The following is a 26,964-nucleotide window of genomic DNA, read 5'->3' on the forward strand; positions in this document are numbered from 1 at the left end:
AAGTCGCACTACTTGATTGTCAAATTGTCAACAGAGTCAATTTTGCGTTTTCATGTTTGCTGAAAAAGAAACATTATTGTACACCATTTTGAAGTTCGGGATCATAAAAATGTGAGAAATTTGTTTTCAGCAGTTTTTCTACAATGCCCATACAAAGTATGATAACGTATGTCTCAGAAGCCCCTCTTCATTTTAAACAAACATCTTTTATACACTGTTTACTTTGAACTCTAAAAACTTTCGAAAAGGTGATGATACTGCTTTGATTGTCATTATTAATGGACAGAATGCGTTCATGTTAATAGAGCGTGCTCAATTTCAACTTGATCTAATAATCCCTTCATTATTGTTGCTATGGTGGTTTACATCCCGTTTTTGTCCCATTCATTAATGGCTACCACTGTTAGGTAAAGATTAAAGGCATTACTCATCATTTCCAGATGAAACAAACCCCAGCATTAGTAGGGCTACTTTAGTTCTAAAATGTGAGTTAGGGATAGAAACGACCAATGTAAAAATGTTAATCAGTATCATCAATGCCAAATTTTGTTGAATAAATAAAAGTGTTTCTATAATAAACCAACGACAGTTATGGTTTATTTAGAAAAATAGTGATATCTCCTCACATTTTAGGATTTATTGCATTTTTTTTTTCATATGGCAGGATGTCTTGTGATGCAACTGACCTACACATATGCATCAAATATGATCACTCGAACATATTTTAAATCATTTCAGACTTCAATGACAGAAACACTAAATCTTCGTCACCTTTCTTTTTTTTTTTTACATGATCAATGAAAAATTGTGAGGTTATGACATGGTTAGCTCACTCATTTGCATATTCCTATCCGCTGTACAAGAACTGTTTTGCAGAAATGAGCAAAACCTCCAAATGTCATAACTTCCTTATTTTTTCATTCAATTTCGGTCAAATTTTTACAGCTGTACGTGTAAGATTTTACTCTTTTTTTATCAGATCAACTTATATTTAGCCTGGATTTCCCCTTTAGGGCCTCTTTTCTGAATTCACACTCTTCCAGAGTGTTTTATTCTTTCCAACATTTCGATAGGTTAGGAGAGTCCACTTAAATTGAAATATATATTATTTTAAAGCTTCAGAGTCTGCTCTTTCAGAATCTGCCCTAAACTAAAACCCATTGTTAGCGACTTTTTGTCGGTTTTGCGATTAAAGGTCACATATTTGAGAATAAAATTACTACAAATCGTGCTAAAATGTTATAATATGTGACCGTGCATCTTCTTCTGCATCATACTAAAGTTTGGGATCATAAAACGAACACTTTTTAGTGTAACAGTGTGATTAGTTCTTTCTCGAAAAGTTTTCTTTTCATTTCTTAAAAACCTTGTTCATGCTCATCACTTTAAACTCCAATAACTTTAGAAGGAAAAAGACTACTGCTTTTAGAGTTGGCATTGATCATCAACAGAATGTGTTAATAAAGCATGCACATTTACAACTTTATCTGTTAATCCCTTCATTGTTGCTCTGGTGGTTATCATCCTGATATTTGTTCCAAATTATCGCACAGCTAGCACGGCTTGGTAAAGATTAAACGCTTGAATAGACCCTGTTCTTCAGAGCCTCTTTTCTCAGTTCACACTTAACCATGGTGTGTACTTTCTTTCCATATGCAGTCCATTTTCAGTCCATTTGCATTGGGTTATATACCATTTTAAAGCTTAGAGTCTGCTCTTTCAGAATCTGACCTCAAGTAAAAATTCATGTCTGGCGACTTTTTGTTCGTTTTGTGGTGCAGGGTCACATATATATTCACATATGGGCCATTCTCAGATTAAGTGTTCAATTCCATGTGAGTAAAACCGAAAAATCAACCACAAAGTAATACATTCAAAGATGTGTTTTCGGAAACTTCAAAACCGGTCAAATACGAAACAAAAAGTGGAACATTCTAAATGATGGCCATTCATTGAGTAAAAATGAATTGAAATAGAGCATCATATATGATTTTTTATCACCAATCAGATACGTTACCGCAAATTTACATGTTGTAATGGACTCCTAACTCTTAATTAAATTTACTGTTTTGATCCAATTTCTGTTCAGGAAAAGACATCTGTCCCCCCTAAAGATATTGGGGTTTTTCAAGAGGTAAAGATGTTGTCATCCCTTGCTAATTAGTAGAAATTATTTCTGTGTGGTAGGTTGAAATATGCTTTTTGCTGATATGATATATAACCTTAAGATTCACTTTGTATTTTTAGCAAATTTCGCTTACAAATAAAGTTTCGAATCCCACAAATCATGCAAAGGGAACGATTCGATCTGGAATTTCCACGGGAAACAAATATGAATTGCTTTCCTGGGGAAATAACTATTGAAAAACATCGAATCACCTTTGGTAACGTATCTGGTAAAATATAAGTAATGATTTTAGTTGTGTATGAATTAATGAATATCACCTGTTTAATTATTTACCTAATGAATTGATGTAAAAATGAACGATGCAAGCCCAAATTAACCATTTTAAACATTGTACGTAATATTTAAACTATGAAATGTAGTGGAAAAGAGCCCTAAATGTGAAAGCTGAGTTCTTCATTCACAGAATATTCTCATCTTACGTCTGAATGTATTTATCCATCTGACTATAAATATTCATTAAGTTTTGATGGATAATGCAAACAAGATTTAAAAAACATATTTTTGCAGGCACTTAGAAGGAAGTAGGTACAGTTTCTATGAACTCGATATGCTAAACAGTTGTTTGACCTATGGTAACGTATTTGGCTCCTCCCTTTTAATGAAAATGAATGAATAATTGTTCAACTTATCAATGAATCTTGAGTAGTTCTTCATATGTTGAAAAACACTAGAATAGATATGCAACAGAACACTGAAACTTTTCTCGGAAGCGTTTCATAAACTACTTTTTACTCTTTCAAAGTTTGGTAACGTATCTGGCGTACCGTAAATATATCAGTCGGTGAAGTTACAGAGCAATTTCTACTGAATATTCTTCATTTGAACATAACTTTGACTTTTTTATGGAAGCGTCATTCTATGCAGAATTGTTTTATGAACACTTTGTTTTACATAACATTATTTGCCACCGTGGGTGCCCTGAATTATACGTAACGCATCTGTTAAATCTGAAAAGCAAAAAACTGATACGCTGAATCTTAGCTTCGTCTTTTAAAATAAACGTTCAAAGTTGTTGCATAGAATATGAAAGTGGCTGGGTTTTATAGAATAGAACTTTGGAGTTTATGAGCACACAACGATTTGTTTGTAAAAACATTTACAATTTCTTTTCAGCATTTTAATAATAATAATAAATTCAAATTTATTTCACATGCTAAAAAGAAAACATCACGTTCACAATAAAACAAAAGAGAAAAATGTATACAAACATAGCACGTGAGGGATCAGTAAAGGCCGTATAAAGCCTATCGTGGCCGATTCCCTTACAACAATAAATAGGACCCAATTTACATCAAAGGAACAAAAACAACAAAGAAACATCACAACAATAAGAAAGGGGAAAATGGCAAAATTATTTCAATAATTACTCAATTGCACTTTGGATTAAAAACATTTTGTATTTACGTTTAAAAGATGACAGTGTTGGACTCTCTTTTATAATAATTGGCAACTCATTCCAGCATTTTGCTCCAGTGTATCTAATTGTAGTCTTTGAGAACTTATATCTGTAAAAAGGTAAACATATCTCGTTGGCACGTCTAGTGTTGTAGGCATGGATTGCACTATTTGGGGTAAACGAATTATGGAACGTGACAGGTAAGACACCTTTAAAGTATGAAAACATAAATGTAGCCACTTGTAATTGCACAATTTGATCAATTTTCAAAATTTTCAATTTCTTAAACAGTACTGCAGTGTGTGTGTACGGATTTACATTACAGAGTATTCTTATTGCACGCTTTTGTAACATCAAAACACGATTCAATAAATATAACGAACTATGACCCCATATTATTGCACAATACGTTAAATGTGGGGAAATCATTGTATGGTACATTGTCAAAAGAATTTTTAAAGGAAATATATGTTTCAGATAATTCATGACACCAACAATTCTGCTTATTTTGATACAAATATCATCAAAATGACCTTTCCATGTTAACCCATCATCAATTGTAACACCAAGAAATTTTACTCTGTTGACCTGCTTGATTTTGACATTACCTATATATATTTGTAAAACATCTTCATCTATTACCTTATTCTTTGTCTTAAATACCATATAGCATGTTTTATCAATATTTAAAACCAAACGATTTGCAGTAAACCAAGAATACACTTTCTGCATTTCAGAATTAATCATATTGTTAACTTCATGCACATCCCGGCCTGAGAAGAATAGGTTCGTATCATCTGCAAATAATATAGAATACAAATAAGGGCTTGCAAACTGCAAATCATTAACAAATATCAAAAAGAGAAGAGGACCCAGTACAGACCCTTGTGGAACGCCTGTATTCACATGGCACAATTCTGATTTTGTATTATTTACAACTGTATATTGTGTGCGATTTGATAAATAGCTTTTAAACCAGTTCAAAACATTTCCTCTTATTCCATAATATTCCAATTTCATAATAAGTATTCTATGATCTATACAATCAAATGCTTTTGTTAGATCTAAAAATATTCCGACCAAAAATTCATGATTTTCATATGCATTTGATATTCTTTCCATCAATTTAAGTAACGCCATATATGTAGAATAACCATGTCTAAACCCAAACTGCTGATGATACAAAATATTATTGCTGTCAATAAAGGATATCAATCGAGCATAAACTAATTTTTCAAACAATTTAGCAAAAACTGACAACAAAGATATTGGCCTATAATTTTGTAGCTGGTGTTTGTCCCCCTTCTTAAAAACTGGAATTACTTTTGCTACTTTAAGTTGTCTTGGGAATATCCCAGTTTCCAGAGATGAATTAAATATTGCACACAGGGGTTCCATTATAAAACATATTGATTTCTTGAAAACATTGACGTGAATATCGTCGTCACCAGGACTCTTATTTACTTTCAAATCATTTACAATAGTTAACATTTCAGGTATAGTGATAGGCTTAAAAAACATGGATTGGCTATAAGTATTGCGCAGGTAAGTATAAACAGATGCAGATGAGTTAGACACTTCTGATACAATATTTCTACCTATTGCACAAAAATACTCATTAAAATGTGTTGCTACAGACTCTGCAGAGTCGATAAAATGATCATTGACTTGCAATGATTCAATATGATTATTCTGCCTTTGTTTATTCATTACATCATTAATAAAAGACCATGTTTTCTTTAAATTCCCACGCACAGAACTAAATTTCCTGTGATAAAATTCACGCTTCCTTTTACGTATTTCCTTATTAACTAAGTTCCTATACTGTTTGAATTTCTGTTCATTGGTGGCAGTACGATTCCTTAGATACTTACGATAAAATAAATACTTCTTTTTACACATTTTTCTAAGCGTACTATTAAACCATGGTTTGTCATTCCTTTTTACTCTGTGTACGCACGTTTGTAGTGGAAAACACTTATTATAGAACAGGAGATATCTGGCAAGAAAGGCTTCAAATTGATCATCTACATTATGCATATTGACAACATACTCCCAGTTACAATTATAAAGCATATTACAGAAAAACTGTATAGAGGAGTCATCAAAAACACGTCTAAATCTGTTGCCTTCAATGTTGCTGTTATAGTTACATCTTATAATAGTAAATATCGGTAGATGATCACTAACATCACATGTAAATATCCCGGATATGACAATACTCTCGAGATTATTAACAAAAATATTATCTAGAAGTGTTGATGACTGTGTTGTTATTCTAGTGGGTTTTGAAATTACCGGAGAAAATGAATATGATGAAAACTGGTCGATGAAAGCATCAACAGTCGACACAGATGACAATAAATTTACATTAAAATCTCCGACCACATAACAGCTTTTCTTTTCCCTCATAATCTTGTGAAAAGGCAATTCAATGGCATGCAGAAACTGGGAAATAGATGCAGCAGGTGGCCTATAAACAACTGTTACTATAATGTTTTCACTTTGACAATGTATCTCAATACATACCGTTTCAATATTATCATCAAATAATTCCAAATCTAACCTTCTCTTAAATTTCAAATCTTGACGTATATAAAAACCAACTCCTCCACCACGTTTATCATGGCGTCTATTATCTACAAATGTGTAACTGGGTAAAACGCACAATGAACTTTCTTGTGTCTTTAGCCAGGTTTCTGTTACAGCAATGAGTGAAAATTGGTGCCTAAAATTTTGTAAAAATGTGTCCATATTATCAAAATTCTTCTTTATACTTCTGCAGTTAAAATGACAGATCGATAAGTGGTTGTCCATATCTAAATCTTTCAGAGAATTATCAAATTGCACTGGAAGATAGTAATTAGAATTGTGTTCAAAGTATCCATTTCGAGTATGCTGGCTAAAGTTACCGTAACAAATTGAGCACTGTCCATTACTGTCATTCAGGTTAAAATATATTTGCCAGTCACAAGTAACACATACATGTACAGAGTTAAAAGACATTACGTGAATAACAGAGCATAGCATAAATATAAAAGAACTAAAAATGTAAAAGCACGAAATTTATTGCACGGGTGATGCCTGGAGAATTTAAAACATTTCATATTCCAACAGTATGCTAAAAAAAATAATAATAATAATCTAGTGTGGTGACGGACTCTATGTACAATTTAAAAGAATTTACCTGTGTACAGTATACTTCCAACTAAACATAGCTACAATCTATCCAGATCATTCTTGTTGTGGATCTGCTTTCGCAACGTCTTTCCTCCAGTGGTTTTGACTGAGACCAGGATTCTTCCATCTACAGACCACGCAGAGAGAATGTTGCTGTCTCTTTTTTTTTGCAGGCAAGAAAGGCATCTTGAAGGAGCTTCCGGTTGAGGTCTGTGAGGTCTTCACAAATGCTCATACCCGAACCCTTGAGCTTCCTCCGATTTCTCAGCAGCTGCTGGCGATGCTTGTAGGACGTCAGTTTCACTATGATAGCTCTTGGTCTTGCTTTTCCTGGCGTTGGTTGGGCATCGCGATCGCGATAGATACGATGACTGCGATCGATGTCCTCAGATTTCAGATCCACGCCGAGCTGTTGTTTGGCGATGCGACATACGACTGCATCTGTGTTTTCCTCGCTGGTTTCCTGGACTCCAAAAAACCTCACGCAATTCCTGCGGGAGTACTGCTCCTGTTGGTTGAGCTGGGATTGGAGACTCCTGATCAGCTCATGATCTTTTTCTGCATTGGACTTCAGTGTGGCAGCTTCCTCTTGAACAGCATTTTGATTATGTGGTAACGTATCTGTCGGAAAACTTGGCATTAAGTTGTGATACACTGACGCAGAAAGAAAAACCATGTGGAAGTGTTGCTCTTTTTCACCTCTCTGTCCTTTTGGTGTAAGAATATAATCCTGAGGTTTAACAAAACGAAGCATGTAATTTGTAGGGATGAATTTTGACCAGATTTGATCCCCAGAAAGCACAAGACCAATGCGCAAAATTCGGTCACGTATCTGGGGTAACGTATCTGTGGTAACGTATATGGTCGATCATATTATTATGAGAGCGATAACTACCAAATATTTCTCACTTGTACTAAACTTTAATGTTGAATCGATGCGTCATTCCGAGGAGTAATGTATAATATACAATTTGTCTGACACTGCAATATCTGTCGCAGTGGGTGGCGTGAAAAGTATGTCACGTATCTGTCCAAATAAAAGTGTAGAAAACCGATATTTCAAACATTGTACCGTATTCTCAATAAAGAGCTGTTGCACAAAAAAATCTAAGTACTTGCAATGTATGAAGTATATCCTCAAGGTTTCATATACACAGGGTCATTGCATAGTCTTGTTATTTTCGCAAAGCTGTAACACTAAAGAAACTGGTAACGTATCTGGAAGTGAACTTGGCGACAGGTTTCAAAAGGCTATAGAAAAAAGAAGTCAATAAAAATTTTGGAACTTTTTGAGTATTGTGATTAGCACATATGATATGCTCATCATCCATGAAAATAGTATTTGGAAAGTGTGTTTGTGGACGGAGAGGAGCAATAAAACATAATTCTGAAATAGCCGGCGACACTGCGTTTTGGGGGTCTTAACGAAGTTTAACAGCAAAATTTTATACAAAAAGGCAGACAACCGCATTTGATCGTGTTTATTTTTAACATATAACGTCCTCGTGATATATTATAAACATTTAAATAGTATCTAATAGGTTTCAGGGAACCGCAAACTGTCATGGAATGTCGGCGACACCAACATTCCGTATTTGAACGCTTTTACTGAGAATGGGCCATATATGATATTTCATATAATTTATAAAATATCATATCATATAAGATATATTATGTTGTTTGTGTGTGCTTACACTTATTGCTGTAAAAGAAGGCATTGTTTTGTCTCCATCTTCCTACGTTCTCCGTAGATAACATAGAAAAAACTCTTTGTTCATAGTCATGTACTGACATTGAAGAAAAGAGTCCTTGATTATTTTTTTGATATACTAGTAGACTATTTTGAGCACCAACTTTGTATATCAAAGTTATTTACTTGAGAACACTGACATTTTTTTGTAATCATGGGAATGCACTTGAACCACACGATTTGTAGCCGTACTGACACACTTTCCCCGAAGTTGTCGACATTTGCTAATGTTTGTGTTTGTTTGGTTTCCTTGATTAAAGAGTGAATCACACGCACGTTCATACATGTAATTCAGTTCCACACCGCAATGTACGAAGATGTGTTCGTACTATTCACTTGCACGATGATACATGTACTTTGTATGTGTATGTGTGAACAATGTGTTTGTAACGCACTACAATGTAAGTCTTTGATTTTTTTTTTTTGAGTAGAAACGTTAAAAGAACACTCTTGAATAATTCATGGGAGGAGACGAAAAATCATTGACCTTTTTTTTAATGATTTATTTGCCTTGATGAAACGTTGACAAACCCAATGTTTGCCAATTATTGGACAAGCAGGCAAACTAAGACGATACAAACATTTTGGTAGGAGAAAACGGGCAAGGGAAGAAAGGGAAGATACGAAGTATCGTAAAATAAACATTAATACACGTTTTTAAGGAACCCCCAAAATATGAAAATTGGATTCTATTCTGAATCTAACTTACAGTGACTTAAGAATTGAAATGACAAGTTGATAATATCATTATACACTGTACACTATTCTAACTTGAGGAAGTCTATTTTTCTTCAAAAGATTTAAAAGTATATACTGGATCACTTTCCATTATAATATATGCTGCAGTATCTTTTTATAAAGGAGCATTTGTTGCTTTTGAACACATCACCTTTATGACAGACTTCTAAAGTGAATTACTATAGTAAAAAATAACAATCGGGTCACAAAAGGAAAGTGGATAGAGATGAAAAGAAGAAAAGAATGGCATGAAAAAGAGAGAAAATGCACTTGAAAAGGAATCAACAATGTGAGAGTTAATCTAAATATCTAATATTCATATTAACAACATTTTTTAAAGATTTTCAACAACGGACTGTTCATGATTATTATCAAATAAATATCAAGCAACATTTGTTCAGTGCCATTTCAGAAGGAATCCAGTATGTGGTTCTGATATACTCTGTGTAGGACAACATTGGAAAATGTGCTAATCTACTGCATTTTTCCATTAATACTTTATGAGTCTCTCTATGATTTCAGCATGCACGCAATCATCATGCTGCGAGACTCTTGCCTCCACAAATGTGTATTGGATATCAACATGTCATAGTATAGAGATAAACAAAAGATATCAGTCACAAAGGACAATATTTTTTTTTTATAGATTATTGACCTGTCCTACAGAGATCACAAGTTTGATACAAAAATACCTTACTGACAAATCAGAACTGTCTTCTAATAATTATGAATTCAAATAAGAGAAATCATCTCTTTCGCATGAAATTCTAGATTTAATATATCAGTCAGCAATTATGACGAAAAAGGGACATTTCAGGACTGTATAATACAGACGAAGATGACAAATGTCTTTTATCTACTGATGCAAATTAGTGGTATCACAACAAAAAAGCACAATCACGTCGCATTAATTGCAGCTCATTCATAAACTCGTCTATTATTTCTTCTACAAACATCTCGCATAATTTACGATTGATTAGATATCGTGACCCATAGATTCATGGAAACATGTATAACTCGAAATGCTATAATTTTATTCACTGAAATGAACATTGAAATGTACCCCTCTGTCGATATCATAGTTTGGTAAGCGACAAACTGAGAAGAAACGTTCGTCCGAAGATGGTACGACGACAGCATGAATGAAAAATTTAGTAGTAACTGTACAGTTTTTCTATAATGTTAATCAGTTGTTGCTTATTCCTTTTTGTTACCGTCAGTGCACTCTACCGTGTGTATTTATTTCTTTCCTCTTGAATTTCAACATCGGGAGATGGATCAATCTTAGGATTTTTGAATTTAACACAAAGTAATTGCGTTTGATTCGTCAATTTGAGGACTTGATACTTCAGGCCATTTCAGGCCATATTTCAATGCATGGGACCATTATCTTCAATTATTAATTAAGCATTTATGCGGTTACAGCTATTACTTTATTGTACAGACAACACGGTAGATCAAAGAACATTATAGTGAATTCTCCGTTAAGAGAACGCTCCTGTGACATTAACAATGTTCATCCACCTCGGGTTTTCCGCTTTTTCTTTTTGCATGAGTATAGGCATATAAGTCTTTCTGCTCGACACAAGATGAAAACTTCTCATTTCTGTCTGCGTAATATTATACATGTACATGGGGTATGATTGCGGTTCTATCTCTGTAAAAGAAAAAAAAATCGAGTTAAAATATTCACTCTTGAAGGAGTGAGTACAAAAATAGAGTGAATTTAGAGTAAAATTGGTGTGAATTTGTTCTAGAGTGACCTCAGGGATCACTCCAAATTCTTCGAGTGATCCCTGACGTCACTCCAAAATCAGTGAAAATGAACATTTCTACTTAAAATTCATTCCAATTTCACTCTAAATTACTTTTTTTTATTCACTCCTTTAAGAGTGAATATTTTCACTCGATTTTTTTTTTAAGAGTAGGATTGTCTCAGAAAGGTCTGGAGTTATTTTACTGGCATTTGATTTGAGAACGATTGATAGGCATGTTAATTTATCCACCTCGGACTTTTCGCTTGCTTTGCCTCAGTAGATACGTAGATGGATCATTCAGGCTTGTCGCAAGGGGGACATGTTTTGCGTTACTCTTAATAATCATGTACTTGGGCCCTCGGGGAGACACGGCGGTTCTTAAATTGTGTAGGATTCTTCTGGAGTAATAAAGATATCTAGATATTCATGTTCATCGACCTCGGGTTTTTCGCTTGGTTTGCCTGAGAAGATAGATGTATAACAATTATGATGGACCCGTCGCGCTTGTTGCAAGACAGTGCATGAGGGACAAGTTTGTCATTGCTCTGTGTCTATATACATATACTCAGGGAGAGACTGCGGTTCTTCTATCGTCTCGTATTGATCTGGAGTAATTTTACTGGCATTTTCTTCAAGAACGAGATAGCCATGTTCATCAACCTCGGGGTTTTCGCTTGATTTGTCTGAGTAGATAGATGCAGAATATGATAGATCCGTCAAGCCTGTTGCAAGAGGGACACCTTCTTCACTACTCTCGATATACAAATACTCAGGGAGAGACTGCGGTTATTCTATTGTCTCGTATTGGTCTGGAGTAACTTTACTAGCATCTACTTTAAGAACGAGATAGCCATGTTCATCAACCTCTGGCTTTTTGCTTGCTTTGTCTGAGTAGATAGATGTAGAATATGATAGATCCGTCAAGCCTGTTGCCAGATGGACACCTTCTTCATTACTCTCGGTATACATATACTCAGGGAGAGACTGCGGTTCTTCTTTAGATATTGTCTCGTATTGGTCTGGAGTAATTTTGCTGGCATCTTCTTCCAGAACGAGATATCCATGTTCATCCACCCCTGGCTTTTCGCTTGGTTTGCTTGAGTACATAGATTTAGTAAATGATGAATCCGTCAAGCTTGTTGCAAGAGGGACACGCTCTTCATTACTCTCGATATACATATATTCGGATAAAGACTTCGGTTCATGGATTGTCTTGGGCTGGTCTGGAGTGATTTTGCCTGCATCTTCTTCAAGAACGAGATAGCCATGTTCATCCACCCCTGGCTTTTCGCTTGCTTTGTCTGAGCAGATAGATGTAGAATATGATGGATCGGTCAAGCTTGTTGCAAGAGGGACACCTTCTTCATTACTCTCGATATATATATACTCAGGGAGAGACTGCGGTTCTTCCATTGTCTCGTTTTGATCTGGAGTAATTTTACTGGCATTTTCTTCAAGAACGAGATAGCCATGTTCATCCACCTCGGGTTTTTCGCTTGCTTTGTCTGAGTAGATAGATGTAGAATATGAAGGATTCGTCAAACTTGTTACTAGAGGGACACATTCTTCATTACTCTCGATGTACGTGTAGTCGGGGAGAGACTGTGGTTCTTGGATTGTCTCATATTGGCCGGGAGTAATTTTGCTGGCTATTTCGTCGAGGACGAGATAGCCATGTTCATCTATATCGGACCCTTTGCTTTGTTTGGCTGTGTAGATAGATGTAGAAATTAATGTATCATTCAGATTCGTTGCAAGAGGTATATGTTTCTCATTTCTGCCTGTATACATATACTCGGGACATGACTGCGGTTCCTGGATTGTCTGAGAAAAATTGCGAGTGATTTTACCGGCATTTTCTTCGGGAACAAGATAACAATTTTCATCAAACTCTGACTTTACGCTTGGTTTCCTTCGGTAGACGGATGTAGAATACAATGGATCACTCAGACTCGTCACAAGAGGGATATTATGTGCATTTCTACTAACCGACATGTCCTCGGGGCATGACTGCGGTTCTTGCAGTGTCTTTAATTGGTCTGGAGTAATTTTACTGGTATTTCCTTCGAGGACGAGATAGTAATGTTCATCCATCTCGGACTTTTCAATTGGTTTGCTGGAGTAGATTGATGTGGAATAAAATGGATCTTTCAGACTCGTCGCAAGAGGGGCACGCTTTTCACTTATATCGCTACACATGTACTCGGGGCAAGACTGCTGCTCTTGGAGAGAATTATGATAGCTGTCGTCAAGCAAGCATGCTCTACCAGGGGGTTTAAAGTCATCTCTCGTCAAACTGTCGTTTCTATTATCAAGGTCTACATCCTGGTAATCACACTCTTCATACACGCTCGCCAGTTGATCTAGTGATGTTTCCTGCCAGCACTGGTATCCATGGTAACCTGATGAATTCATTGCCATCATCGAAGCCGTGGTGGCACTGCCCATGTTACTGCCTACACTTATAGAGGAGGAGGTGGAATTCACTCCAGTGATTCTAGAAGGACCGTTGCGTACCTCTTCAGCGTCCTCATAGATATGATACGGGTCTTCTTGATGATCTATGACGTCACCAAATATGTTTAACGAATGGCTGGGAATAGGTTGGCCCATCGAGTCAGTGTCAATGCTGGAATAGTCCAATAAATCAACATCATTCGTCGTGGTTGCATTCTGGGTCGCCGTGCTTAAAGGATGCATCTGCAATTGACCGTCTTCCACGTAGTTTTTTGCCTGATTGGGCAGCCGTGATGTCCTGCGTCGTCTGCGGAAATGAGATGAAAGATAAAAGACACAAATTTGTCAGTTTTTGACTAGTCAGTCCTTATCCTCGTAGTTTATAGCGAATGCCAGACGTTCCTTTTGTAAAGCCAAATGTAAAAAAAAAAATGCACCAAATTAAACTATCCTGCAATGCAATTGTTTGGTATAACTAAGTCTCTTTTTTATGTTCATATTTCTAAAACCACTTTCGAGATGAGAGAGACCTTCTTATTCCTGAAGTATACAAACATTCAAGATATATCTACATACAAACAGAAATTATTCCTTTAATATAATGTAGAGATCGAATATCATAGCGTGATATGTCATATAAACATTGACTTTACTTTAATGTACAAGACTAGAGTATCATTGCAACGTAACTCTGCTCCGCAAACAGGCCAGTATAAAGGAAATGACCTTGTCGTTCACCAACAATCACCAACTACATTACTGCCACTGTAGCCCCGTAGCGAACATGTAGCTATATGTCCTTGTTAAAAGGACAAAGATTCCATTCATGAAACTTCACATTCCCTTACATCATAAAAAAACATATATGTGACCTCTAATTTTGAAGATAAATGGGACATTTTATATTTCTCTATATCCAATTCATATTCGAGAAGCATCATAAAAAAAAAATCAAAAGCCTTTCCTTTTCTCCTACAAAACAATATTAATAACAGACAATTACTATACTGAATAATAAAATAAGGCAAACTATTATGAAAGAAAGCACACCTCTTCTGCCGACGGTTACGCCAAAGCAAGGACAGTACGGTGAGGACTATGAGAACGACACCCACAAAGACTCCAAGAGCGTATGCTATCAGTGTCATCCCAGGCCCTCCAGAATCTGCAACATGATTGGATGGACCATTGTTATGTTGACAATTCTGGAAGTGATGCAGCCACATTCAGGTTGTTTCTTTTTTTCTTATTTAGGAAATAGAGAATGGTTACAGTGTACGTGCCTACCAAAATTAAGCTTCATTTTTTACAAATCATTTTTACTATAATCTAGCAATTATTTTCAGTTGCTTTAATTCTAACACTTAAAAAAAAAGAAAAAAAAAAACTTTTCTGTAGGCAAGATGGAATGAATGCCAAGGCAGGGCACATTGAGTGTATTTAAATCTGCCATTCAATGTAGATAACGAAAGAAGAGAGAGAGAGAGAAAGAAAGAGAGAGCATGAACACAATGCAAACTTTAAAATGATGGTGATCATTACTGACTGATACTTAACAAGAAATGTATAAAGGTTATGGTATTTTTTTATTATGACCTCTTTCTTGGACAAATGACAATCAGTCTATCATTGAATATATTGCATGATTTTGTAATAATTAAGTTTTTTAAGCTCCATTGTAGTGGCATTCATTATGAGTTCCCTTGTGGAGACATTTATCATCATAACAATCAATATCTTATAATACTCTTTGATTTTTTAAAGATTTATTATGGCTGATTTTACAACAGTATTGTCTTGGGCAAATTATTTTCTTAATAAATGGTCCCATTTTCTCTTTTTTTCCTCCAAAACTCCAAACAGCAACAGAGAGGATATACATATATGATTCAGTAGATTTTGTAGAGAATGATTACCTCATTAAGTAATGAACTCAAATTACTAGCCCAACTTAGAAGTTTGCCTGTGCACGGGATTAAATGGAAGCGCCTTATTTGAAAATACTTCTTTAATATGGTCCCATTTGTCTCTTTTTTCTTTCAAAAACAACAACAATAGAAATGTTAAACAATTATTAGATATATTTTGTAAAGAATGATAATGGAGGGGCACACACTACAAACAGCAACAAGGCGCAGCCATGGGCTCCCCCCTCTCACCGATCATTGCCAACATTTACATGGAACATTTCGAAAGTCACGCACTAGCCACGGCACAGCACAAACCTTCACTCTGGCTCCGGTATGTCGACGACATCTTCACTATCTGGCCACACCAAGCAGATCAACTGGACGACTTCCTCACACACCTCAACGAACAACATTCCAACATCTCATTCACAGTGGAAACGGAACACAACCATTCTCTCCCCTTCCTCGATGTTCTCGTCGCAAAGACCAACGCTGGCACTTTCTCTCACCAGGTCTACCGCAAACCCACTCACACTGACAGATATCTTCACTACCGCTCCTTCCATCATCCAGCAGTCCGCCAGTCAGTACCAAACGCTCTCGTCCGACGTGCTCATCAAATCGGCGACAAAGAACATCTTCGACAAGAACTCGAACATATCACAGACACACTCACCACTATCAACCAATACCCTAAGCACAAAATCTACACTCAAGCACCTTCTCATCCCAACCAAGCAGCCAAGGAACAGCCCATCACAACTGTAAATCTTCCCTACCTCGGCGCCACCTCGCACAAACTACAACGCATCTTCAAGTCCGCCAACATCCAGGTCCGTCATACATCTTCCAACAAACTTCACAATTCATTGCACTCACACAAAGACAAGCACCCCAGACACAAACAACCAGGTGTCTACCGTATCCCATGCGAATGCGGCAAAGTCTACAAAGGTGAAACAGGAAGATCGCTAGAGACTAGACTGAAAGAACACAAAACATGCTACAGACGTTCGGAATGAGAAAAGTCAGCCATCGTGAAACACGCTCAACAGTCGGAACATCGCATCAACTGGGAAGACAGCAAACTCATCACATTCATCAAAAACTGGAACACACGACGCATCAGAGAAGCCATAGAAATTCACACACACGACACTGTTACACAGGATACTGGACTCCACATCAACAACATCTGGCTTCCTCTCATCAACAAACAATCAAACAGCAACAATGACAACAACAACACACTCTATCCACAGCACATTCCCCCCTCTACTTCTTCCTCTCATAACTCTTCCCCCACCTCTTCACAACAGCGCCCACGACGTCAACCGCGCCTTCCACTCACGACCACACCTATCGCTGGTTCCAGAAGACGCCCTCACCGACACAATTCATCCACACCACCGGCGTCCACCCCATCTACTAACCCGCACTCCAATCTCCAGCCACGACCTACTAACAGCCAAGTTAGCCTTCACAGATGTACTCCGCCACCAACACACTCCAAGAACAATAGAACGCATCAACGACCACAACACTCCACCAACAGCCGACGCTCAGCCCGCCTGCGAGCCCGCCTCGACCGACCTCTTCCATCTAGGTCCGCATTCTCCATATAACCCGCCTCCTCTCAGATCACGCTTCACTTCTGACGAAGGACAGTCAACCTGCCCGAAACGTCAAGTTCCTCGGTTCTCCTAGTTATTCTTATAACTAGACTTCTTGCTCTACTTTCACTAGCTGTGCACCTTTACTCAGTGTTTCATTTCTCTTTCCTCTCTCTCTCTCTCTCTCTCTCTTACACTTTTGTCTGTTTCTACACTATTCATCTTTTCTTTTCTTTCTGTTCTGTTCTCTCTTCTTTTCTTTTTTATTTCTTCCTTCCATACAACCCAACGGTCCTTTTCAGGACCACTAGTTTTAATTTACACATTTCTTTACAGGTTATTTCTCTTGTCTTCTCTCCTCAGGTCTACACTTTAACCTTATCTTAATTTCTCTTTTTTTTTTTTTTTTGCATTTCTCCCACAGGAACCTTTTCAGGATTTAACTGTCACCAATTTCCTCTCCATTTATTTTTTTTTCTTTTCCGCAGCAGCATTTAATTCTAGGATCCACACTAGCTCCCTCTAATTTACGTCCTGAAAGTCAATTTGTTCTTTTCTTCTTCTTTTCATAGCCACCCCCCCCCCCCTCTCTCTCTCTCTCTCTCTCTCTCTCTCTCCCTTCTCTTCGCTTATTCTCACCTCTCCTCTACTTACCCCTCCTTATTTCTATTAATCGTAATTTCTCCATTGATTCGCATTCCATAGCCATACTGTTCGCCGACTTCGTTCTCCTCTTGGTTTCATGAATCTTCACTACTCTCCCCTATCTCATCTTCCTCTTCCCTTCTATTTCATCTTTCCCCTTCTAACGATGTCCGAACATCTTACTTGATTCTCACACTATTCTTCCTTACCACTCTCTTTGTTCCTTTTTCTACTGTCTCCACTAGTGCAACTTCAACTTCCAGTCCATTACTGTCTCCCACTCTTCACTTTTTGCCCTCCTCACAACCCCCATATGTCGCTTCCCTCTTCGTTTCTCCTCTCTCTAAGCTCTTCTTCCAAACAACGATCCGGTTAAGGACTACATACACATGGTGTCACCGCAAATCTTTCTTCCTAATGATAACCTCATTCAGTAATAAACTCACAGTATTAATCCAGCTTAGCAGTTTGCCTGTGTCTGAGATTAAATCGAAGCGCCTTGTTTGAAAATACTAATTATAATTAATGATTTGGCTGGAATATGATTCGATTTTAATGACAGTGAATGAAGTGCAATAGCAATGGCATCATAGATATTTGTGATATGAATAGGTCTCTTTATTCATTTATATTCTGCGCTCACAATCACCAATACTCTGAGTAAGACACCGAATTACATTAAAACCCAACACCTCACAATGATGACAGTTTGCCAGATACTGCGAGAAATCTCAACTTTGATTCCTAGAATAAGCCCCGGCGAAATTTCAGAGACTTCAGATATTTTGAAAATCGAAAAATGCATGGTTTTGTTCAGCTCCTTAGTATCGTATTTTGAATACATGTACTATCATAATTGTTTGCTGATCTTCCGCATGCCTTTCACATTTCAACCATTAATTTTTGTCAGTAGAGAACAAGCGAATAGAAATATACACGCAGGTGTTCCATTTATGTAGTGCATGTTCTATACACGAATGTAAAATTTTGCACATAGATTATGTATATGTGTATGTAATGCATATATGATATCAATAGCGAGTTTACTTCCAAAATGTGTTAACTCTACTATTGACGGTAAGAAAACACACTAGATTTTCATTTCACATGCTTTAAAGTCTGTTCATGCAATAACTTTATGTCCCATAACAGGATAAAGAAAATGGGCCTTGAAAAAAAAAAAAACTTTGCGTCCACACTGACTTGAACAAAACATTTGGCGCTGCAATGTAAAACACATTAATGTTTGTCATCAGAGATTACTGCCAGTATCGGACAGATAAAACGAGTAAATTTCTATTAAAATGACCAGATTAATGAACAATGGATTCAGCACGTTTCTGTTTGGGGGGAAGGGGGCGGGGAGAGTGATTGGAGGAATTCTTATCCCATTAGTAACTGAACCGCCCGAAACCGCCTGTCCGCTACTTGTGTATAGTTGTTGTTGTTGTTGTTGTTGTTGTTGTTGTGTGTGGTGTTTTTTTTTTTGCTTCACTATCTTGATTGTTTTCATGTAGAATGAATAATTACGTATCGTGAAAGATTTGAAAGGTCAACAAAAGTATATCAGAATTATTTCTGTGACACACAAGTCTCTTGGTAAAATGTTAATAGGCTTTCAAATAGACATGACTTACATTAGACAAAAATAAACATGAAGTGATCTATTTTACATAATGTAGGAATATTACTGTATGCTCTACGGAACAATCGGCGATTATATTATTTTCATAGTAATCTTCAGTTGCTAAACGGTTACACATAATACATTATGTGCCTCTATGTGCCTATACAACTATCTATCATACCTATTTTATTCATAAGATGAAACTCACTCAAAGGAGATGTTGATTCCCTTGTCGTCAAATCTTGTGTGGACCCTCTCTTGCCTAGGTACAGAGAAATTGTAAATCAGCATCAACTAAGACAAGTATTTACGTTAAAGTCAGCTGGCAAAGTTAATCTTATTCCATAACTGATATACCCTTCAAGAAACGAAGTATGTCCAAACCACTGTCGATTAAAAAAAAAACCCAAAAAAACTACTCGTTACCATTTTTGTAATGTATATCCTGCGTCAGGCTAATGTTCATTGGTATCAACATAATACCATTCGTATGGTGGGTTAGGCAAATGACGGAGAAGTTGAGTTTTCAATTTAAGTCATTTTATTGTTAAGATTCCAAAAATCTCACTGGCACACGTATATGCAACATATTAACATCCACGTGCAAGTGTCTGCGTGAATGAATGATTGCGTTGCTGTACGCACGTCTATGCATAGAATAATTGTCAGTACAATCAAACTCACTTAAAGAAGACGTTGGCTCTCCTGTCGTCAAATCTTGTGTAGACTGACTTCTGCCTGTTTACATACAGATTGTAAATCAACACCATAGAGTTAAATACGTTAAAGTCAAAGATTTTATTCAACATTTAGAATCCCTTCGACCAACAAAGTATAGTTTTACCCTTTCCCAAATAAAAAGTTACTGCTACAGTCTTTTTCTTTTCTTAAAAGTTCTTAGGTGTCAGATTTTGGGTTGTTTGTTTTTTTTTTTCAAACTTACCAAAATGAGGCATTTGATATTATGTCGTGTCAGGCAATGAGAGAATGACAGTTCACTTTGGCAAAAAATAGGCATACATGAATGCAAAGATATGGAAAATAAAGAATCATATGGAACATAATTTCCCATATATTGGGCACAATCTATCAAATCGTCACATGTACACCAAATTCGAGATTTATCCATCAGAATTTTACCGTAAAATCTGCTTGTTGATTGCACACTAAAAGGTAATCACTTACTCTAAAACTACATTAAAATTTTCTTAGGTATAAACATAAGCAGTGTTTCATTGAGGACACCATTACGTTTGTAGTACTAGTAAGCTAGGTCGGTTTCAATCCACGGAGGGTATCAATATCCACGTATATGTTGTTAAATGTTGTTTCTACCCACGAATTTCAATGTGTTTGTATGTGAAATGTAATTTTGTAGTTTTTGTACAGACTTCTTGTCTTCACTCTGTTTTCGGCATATCTACTTTAATGTCATTGAGACATGAGGAATTGTAACTGAAATCGGAAAATGAACTCCTGAGAACTTTTAACATGGATATACAAGGGCTAACACTTCTGTACGTGTACACTGCCGAAAAAAAAAACAACAACAACTAGATAGTAACTTGAGAGTTGTTAAACAAGGCAATATATTTTTCGCTGCGTTTGAAAAAAAAAGTCTTGCTCAATTTGAAATCACTTTGTGTAGCAGATGTCTTTTGAATCGCTAACAACCTGGAGAAACAGTTTTATCCACAACATCTTCAACAGAAAAAAAAATGACAAAACAGACACAGTATTTGATGTACATGTAACTTACTTGAAGCAAGCATGGTGCTTGCCTCATGGAATGTTGATACCTCTTCTGCAGACAGTCTCTTACCTGTTTAGGAGTAATGATAACGATTAGTTACACTGCCAGTGAACAGACGTAATAATGGCCACAACAATTTCTTTCCTGTTACTGTAGTCATGCAAGATGATATTATTATGGAAAATAGCAAGTAGTTCTTGGGAACATTTTTAAATATTTTGACACTTTTCGATAGTTTTGTTTTATTCCTGCAAAATCTGAATGAAATATGCTTATATGTACGTTTGTGTGTACATTTATATAGATTCATCAATTCTTGTATAATTATAGAGTATGTGTGTATGTGTGTGTGTGTGTTTTTTTTTTGTGTGTGTGTGTGTGTCCCTATACTCGCTGCGTGTCCGGTTACATTTCGGATTCACATTATTTGTCCCTTCCAGTACATGTAAATTCACTATGGTACCAGCAAACGTAAAGACACTGTCCGGAAATAGTAAAATGGAAAAAAAAAATCGATTTAAAAAGATTAAGAGACGAACACGCGCACACTCACGTAAAAACAAGGAAAACAACATTTTTTGTTCAAAAGAAAAGGTTGAAGTTAGAAATACTCACTGAGGGTATTGACTACAGTCTCCGCTGTCGATGAGCTTGTACTAACTGTGTACACCCCAGTGTCTAAAAATAGTAAATACAAAGGTAGATATGCAAATCTCTAGCAAGGTATGATAGCCAACTAACCATTTTGATACTCACACTGACTCATGAATCTCGACGACTTTAAAAAAAAAAAAGGTTTATTCAGCATCTGCCTTTGCTATAATACTTTCTGGTTTACAGTTTAGGAGTAAAACATGTAGCATAATTACCCGTCATTCACGCAAAACGGCTCAAAACCGAATGCAAATATGGTAGATAAAAAAAAATGATGATAAGTAATATAGATCAATAATATATTGCTAGGGTATTCATGTACACGATGTCATCTGGTTGTTAGGGAGCATCGTAGGTAGCATTATTGGCTAGCATGCATGATAAAAAGAATAAGAACATTAAATCTCAAGATGAAGATTATCATTCCTTGTTATATTCTGCTTTGATTTCAACGTTTACGAGTTGATAACTAAAAAGGGCATGCTCAGCTCTCATTATGATTATTCCTCAAGAGTCTTTATTCCACTCACACCCAACTTTATATTTCTTAAGAATCGCTTTTGAAAAATAATTATATTTGACATTTAGAATGTAGACTTCCTGATGTCAACTTTTATTTAAAATATGTTTTGCCAAATAAAAAAAAATAACAAACTAGGGATAAAAAAAATCGTTATAACAAGAAATTGTAAAACCATCCTAATCCCGACCATTTTTATATTTATTGAGTACATAACACCAATGATATCGCAAAGTATCAATGCTAACACAAATCATGTTGATATTGATCCATGCTATAGTTCCAGTCCCTTGCTGTTTATAATGATTTCGATGCACATTTTGAAAGCATAATTATTGATTGGGCTCAGTATTCCTGTCATTAGATCAGGAGAACGAATACACCATTTGCATTCAATTTTGTAAAAACTTTACACTAAAAAAATACACACACACACCCACACAGCAGAGGGTACTCTTTTATCTACTACCGACCGTTTGGTTCATTTGCAACAGCTCGGCAAGACGCGAATGGCGGATTCCATTGCGGAAAGTAAGTCGACCAACCGGGTACCTCCTTACTCTGCAAAGTTGCGGAGTCATTGATGACGTAACCTCCACCGCAGCTGAGAGTAATGTTGGACCCATATTTCGTGTTATTTGTGATCCATTGACCGTTCGTCACTGGACTAGGGTAATTACAATACCCAACAGATGCTTCAAATCATTGAGGAAAACAAAAAAGCCAATCAAAGTAATTATATAGATACGATAATAAAAAAAAAAAAGGTTGTGCACAGAAGGGCGTTAAGTTGTCCCGAACACTATGGGTTTAGAGGCAACTTAACGCCCTTATCATTCTCAACCGACGCATTATGAAAGAACTAATATCGTCTATTAAAGACCTGTTTACATTGCCTAAAGACCATCACGACGGCTGTTGAAGAGGTGGATGAATCATATCGATAAACAAGTAATATCAACCTGGATATTGCGAAATAATGTTATGTTCTGATCGTACCTCTCAAGACCAGTCGTGTCATGGCATTCAAATTCATAAAACGTGTGAGGAAAAATGATAAAAATCTGAAGATAAATTATCCTCGGTCACAAAACTCCACAAAATGTCCCCTTGGTTGTTTTCTAGTAGAACTTACAACTCAGAAAAACAATAAGCAACCCTCTTTCTAATCAACTCGAAGTTCATTGCATTATATTAGTTATAAATTATATCATTGGCAGTTTTTGTTGACGCTGTTGTATTTTTTCCCTACTCCTTCCGAGGTGTTTAAAAATGAGCTTACAATTCCGGTAGTCGTCATTAAAGCAATTGGTCGAAGCTGATAAAATTTTTAATACGGTGAGTAACCTTGTGTTTTGATATATTTAACATAATCTGCTTTCATTACTTTGTGGTCGGGAACCTTCCATCCTATTAAGGGCTATTTCAAAGCTGAAAATAGGAACCCCTTTTTAGAATGCGATTGTGATAATTTATCTTGGGATATTTTTTTGGGGATTTTGCAGGCTCACTTTTGTCTATTGTGCTTCCTGTTCTTATCATTGTATAAACAATATTGCGGGTTTCTTTCTCTTTTAAACTCATACTCACTGTTGAATGAATAATGAACACGTTCTTCGGATATAGGTTGTGCCTGGCTGGGACATGTCCAGTTGTTCGAAAAACTTCCATCAGAAATGAAATCGGCATACAACTTTGATTGGAAACAAACACAAAATCCACGATGTATGACAGCAACACCATTGTTTCTCGGTTTTTTCCTGCAGGTAGATATGAAGAGGTTGTTTGCAAAAACCGATAAGTCCATTTATGAAGATTTTGAAGTACGGTCTCTGTCATAAAGTACAAAATAATACCTTTTACATGATATATTGGTCACTACATAAAAAGGTATATTTTTGAAGTTAGGGTCAAAAGAAGCAAAACTTTTCTTATTATTCTCTTTATTTTTCTTGACCTTTAATCGCAAATATCTCCATTTGGCAAATATGGACTTATCGGTTTTTGCAAACAAACTCTTCATATACATTTCTCATCGGATTTAGACTCAGACGCATAGTCGAGCAGAATCGAAAGGGCTTTATGGTCACCTTGATAGCATCCGAGAAATCCAGGCCCTAAGAACAAACAAAATGTGAACACGGAGACAGTTACCTGGATAACATCTTTTTATTTGTTTGTTTGATTGTTTGTTTTGTCTTTCAGCCATCAGAATTTTTATGAGACCGATCACAGTTTGGCTAAATATTCTGAAGATTAGTTTAACCGACGAATCCTTATTCCGGTGTGTCGTAAGTAAAAAATAAACAACAACAACAACAAACAACAACAAACAATTCAAAGGTTCAGGAGTCCGTAAGGAAATTAAAGCTCGTAATAACGAGGGTCTTTAGAAGGCAGTTTTTTCATCTTTTTTTTTCATTTCGGATGAAATAAAAAAGCTTCGAAACAAAGAACATCACCCTTCATCCAGGCCAACTCCTGTTCCGCAAATTGCAACCAACAACAATGAGAGATCCTTGAATAGCTAATGATACAAAATAAGATGCGTCGTTCTGTAGACATTAGCTGTGTAGAAAACATGAAATAACCTATACCTGATTATGCTCCTACTACTATGTGTTCCTTCAATATCCAAAATTATTCAGTTATATAGTCGGTGTTTACAATTTCCATCTTATCTACAATTTTTCAATGCGGAGGGTTGTTATTGGTTGATAGACACCATAGTTATCATGTTAATATGTATAAGACATGTATTATTATCATGTCCATTTACCAAAAAAAAAAAACAAAACAAAACAAAACAACGCATGATGCTTTCACTGGGAGATGGAACAAGTTTGAATGATAATTTCGCACAAGACGCTTGAAGTACCCTTTATATCTTGTTTTCTCCTTTTTCTATGAAAATGCATCTCCTCTGTTTATCAAATCATTTACTTTCTAAATAGGTTATGATGGTTCAATTTACACGATATAATATATTATAACTGTCTCATTTCAAAGCTTAGATTTTACATTTTTATACTACAATGTAGAAAAGTGAAAATTCATCCTGGCCTCATTTTTTGTGCGTGATGCATATTTATAATGTAATAGCAAATTTCACCCTCATCACGAACCACCTGATGCTGTAACACCTTCTGTTTGTCACTTTCTTTTTCCGCGTTAATTTTGGTTTCGAGTTATCACTGATCGGAACAGCGAATTGTATTCATAATTGTTGCTGCTAAATATGATATTGCGTTGATTATAGTCTCACCTCGGCATTTCACTCTGACAGCCATGTTGGAGGAACACTCAGCGGTTGGGCAATCCCGTAAACGCTGAAACCTGTATGAATCTGTGCATTGATGACGTAGATTTTTATTTTTTTTCAACTGATCAACTGTCCGGTGACGTCATTCATCATGAAGCAAAAATTTTGGCACAATGATATGTTGAGAAAACGCTTTAAAGGAATGTTGAATTCTTCTTATCATGATTCTCATCACTAAAAAGAATAAAAAATGAATAGAAAGTAAAATCATACACAATGCAACGATTTATCTGTCAATAGCCAATATTTATTACATCTTTCCTGATGTGAAAAATGATTACCTTCTTAAACTTTGACCTGCCTTCTTTTCCCTTAATTGTTTCGAAATCTTAGATTTAGAAAATTATTTAAATCATGTAGACCTAATTATTTCTCTTCCGTTTTGTTTTGTTTTTCCTCCATTTGATAGGAAATAAAACATCCCGTAGAATTTTGCTTTTGGTCTTGGGTAAATGTAACTATTGTTACGAAAGTTGGGTAAATATCCCTTGCTTCTCTGATGATGAGAATTCAGGGAACCTTCGTTATCAGTTAATGAGAAATGTATTGTAACGCATCGCTCCACACACTCAGCACGCAGTTCAGTCGGACAGCTAGTAGAAAGTAAAGGGGACACAATGACTTCCGGACCTGACAGCAAGTTTATTGTCTCATCCCGACTCGCAGTGTTATGGTGATAAGTGTTTAGTTCGAACCCGCAATCGCAATCTCAATCCGACTCTCTCTACTCGATACACTCCCTAATTTCTGCGAGGAGCCAGTATTTATACCATTCATACGTCCCTGGGCCTGGCCTGGGCGGCACCAGGGAGGTGAGAGGCTCACCTCCCTGGCGGCACGCGACCAAGCCTCAAGAGAGTACAGTTAATTGGCAACAAGGCTGGACCTAAGAACTTAGTCCTTGACCTAATTCGCTGAGGGCAAGTTGAGGACATGGCCAAGTCAGGTCAGTGGAGCGAGGACACTGTGGTCCCGAAGGAGAAGATAACAGTCGGGAGAATCAAAGAGACTTGGAAGGGAGAAGGACTTGTCGCAGACAGAGTAAATAGAGTAGCAGATGGGGGAAGGGAAAGCGAGGCCAAGACCGTTACATTCCAAAGCGTTACATAACCATGATAGCAGGCTATAGTCTGACACACAGGGCGTAGTTATTTGTAATATTATCATCAAAAATCCGTAACACTACCTCCCTCCGTAGAAAAAGTCACTGTCCTCAGTGACGAGGAAGTTTTAAAAAAAAACAAAAAACAGAAGATTCACTAAACATGTACAACTTAGTAGAGACCATTGGATTGAGTGTCAAGGACTTTAAATGGACGTATACCAGAGAGTAATGAATCAGGTTCAAAGTAATGTCATTAAAATACCGTGTAAGCAATGCTGTTGTACAAAATACAGCAGTCCGGATAAACGCATATACAGAATATTTACAAGTACCAGGTTAATTAAAATAA

The 26,964-nt window shown here is 36.4% G+C and overlaps 1 protein-coding gene across 1 annotated transcript in view; it reads right to left on the minus strand.

Annotated features, from left to right (window-relative positions):
- Window positions 1-6,891: 6,891 nt before the first annotated feature.
- Window positions 6,892-26,964, minus strand: part of LOC140227737 (uncharacterized) — a 34,190-nt gene continuing 14,117 nt past the window's right edge. The window contains 12 exon segments of the mRNA XM_072308139.1: window positions 6,892-7,352; window positions 11,159-11,233; window positions 11,429-13,773; window positions 14,517-14,631; window positions 19,470-19,523; window positions 19,946-19,999; window positions 21,021-21,083; window positions 21,630-21,692; window positions 22,662-22,883; window positions 23,779-23,963; window positions 24,215-24,305; window positions 25,454-25,534. Coding sequence (XP_072164240.1) covers window positions 6,892-7,352; window positions 11,159-11,233; window positions 11,429-13,773; window positions 14,517-14,631; window positions 19,470-19,523; window positions 19,946-19,999; window positions 21,021-21,083; window positions 21,630-21,692; window positions 22,662-22,883; window positions 23,779-23,963; window positions 24,215-24,305; window positions 25,454-25,534 — 3,809 coding nt within the window.

This window comes from Diadema setosum, chromosome 4 (genome assembly GCF_964275005.1).
Source record: "Diadema setosum chromosome 4, eeDiaSeto1, whole genome shotgun sequence".
Classification (NCBI taxonomy): domain Eukaryota; kingdom Metazoa; phylum Echinodermata; class Echinoidea; order Diadematoida; family Diadematidae; genus Diadema; species Diadema setosum.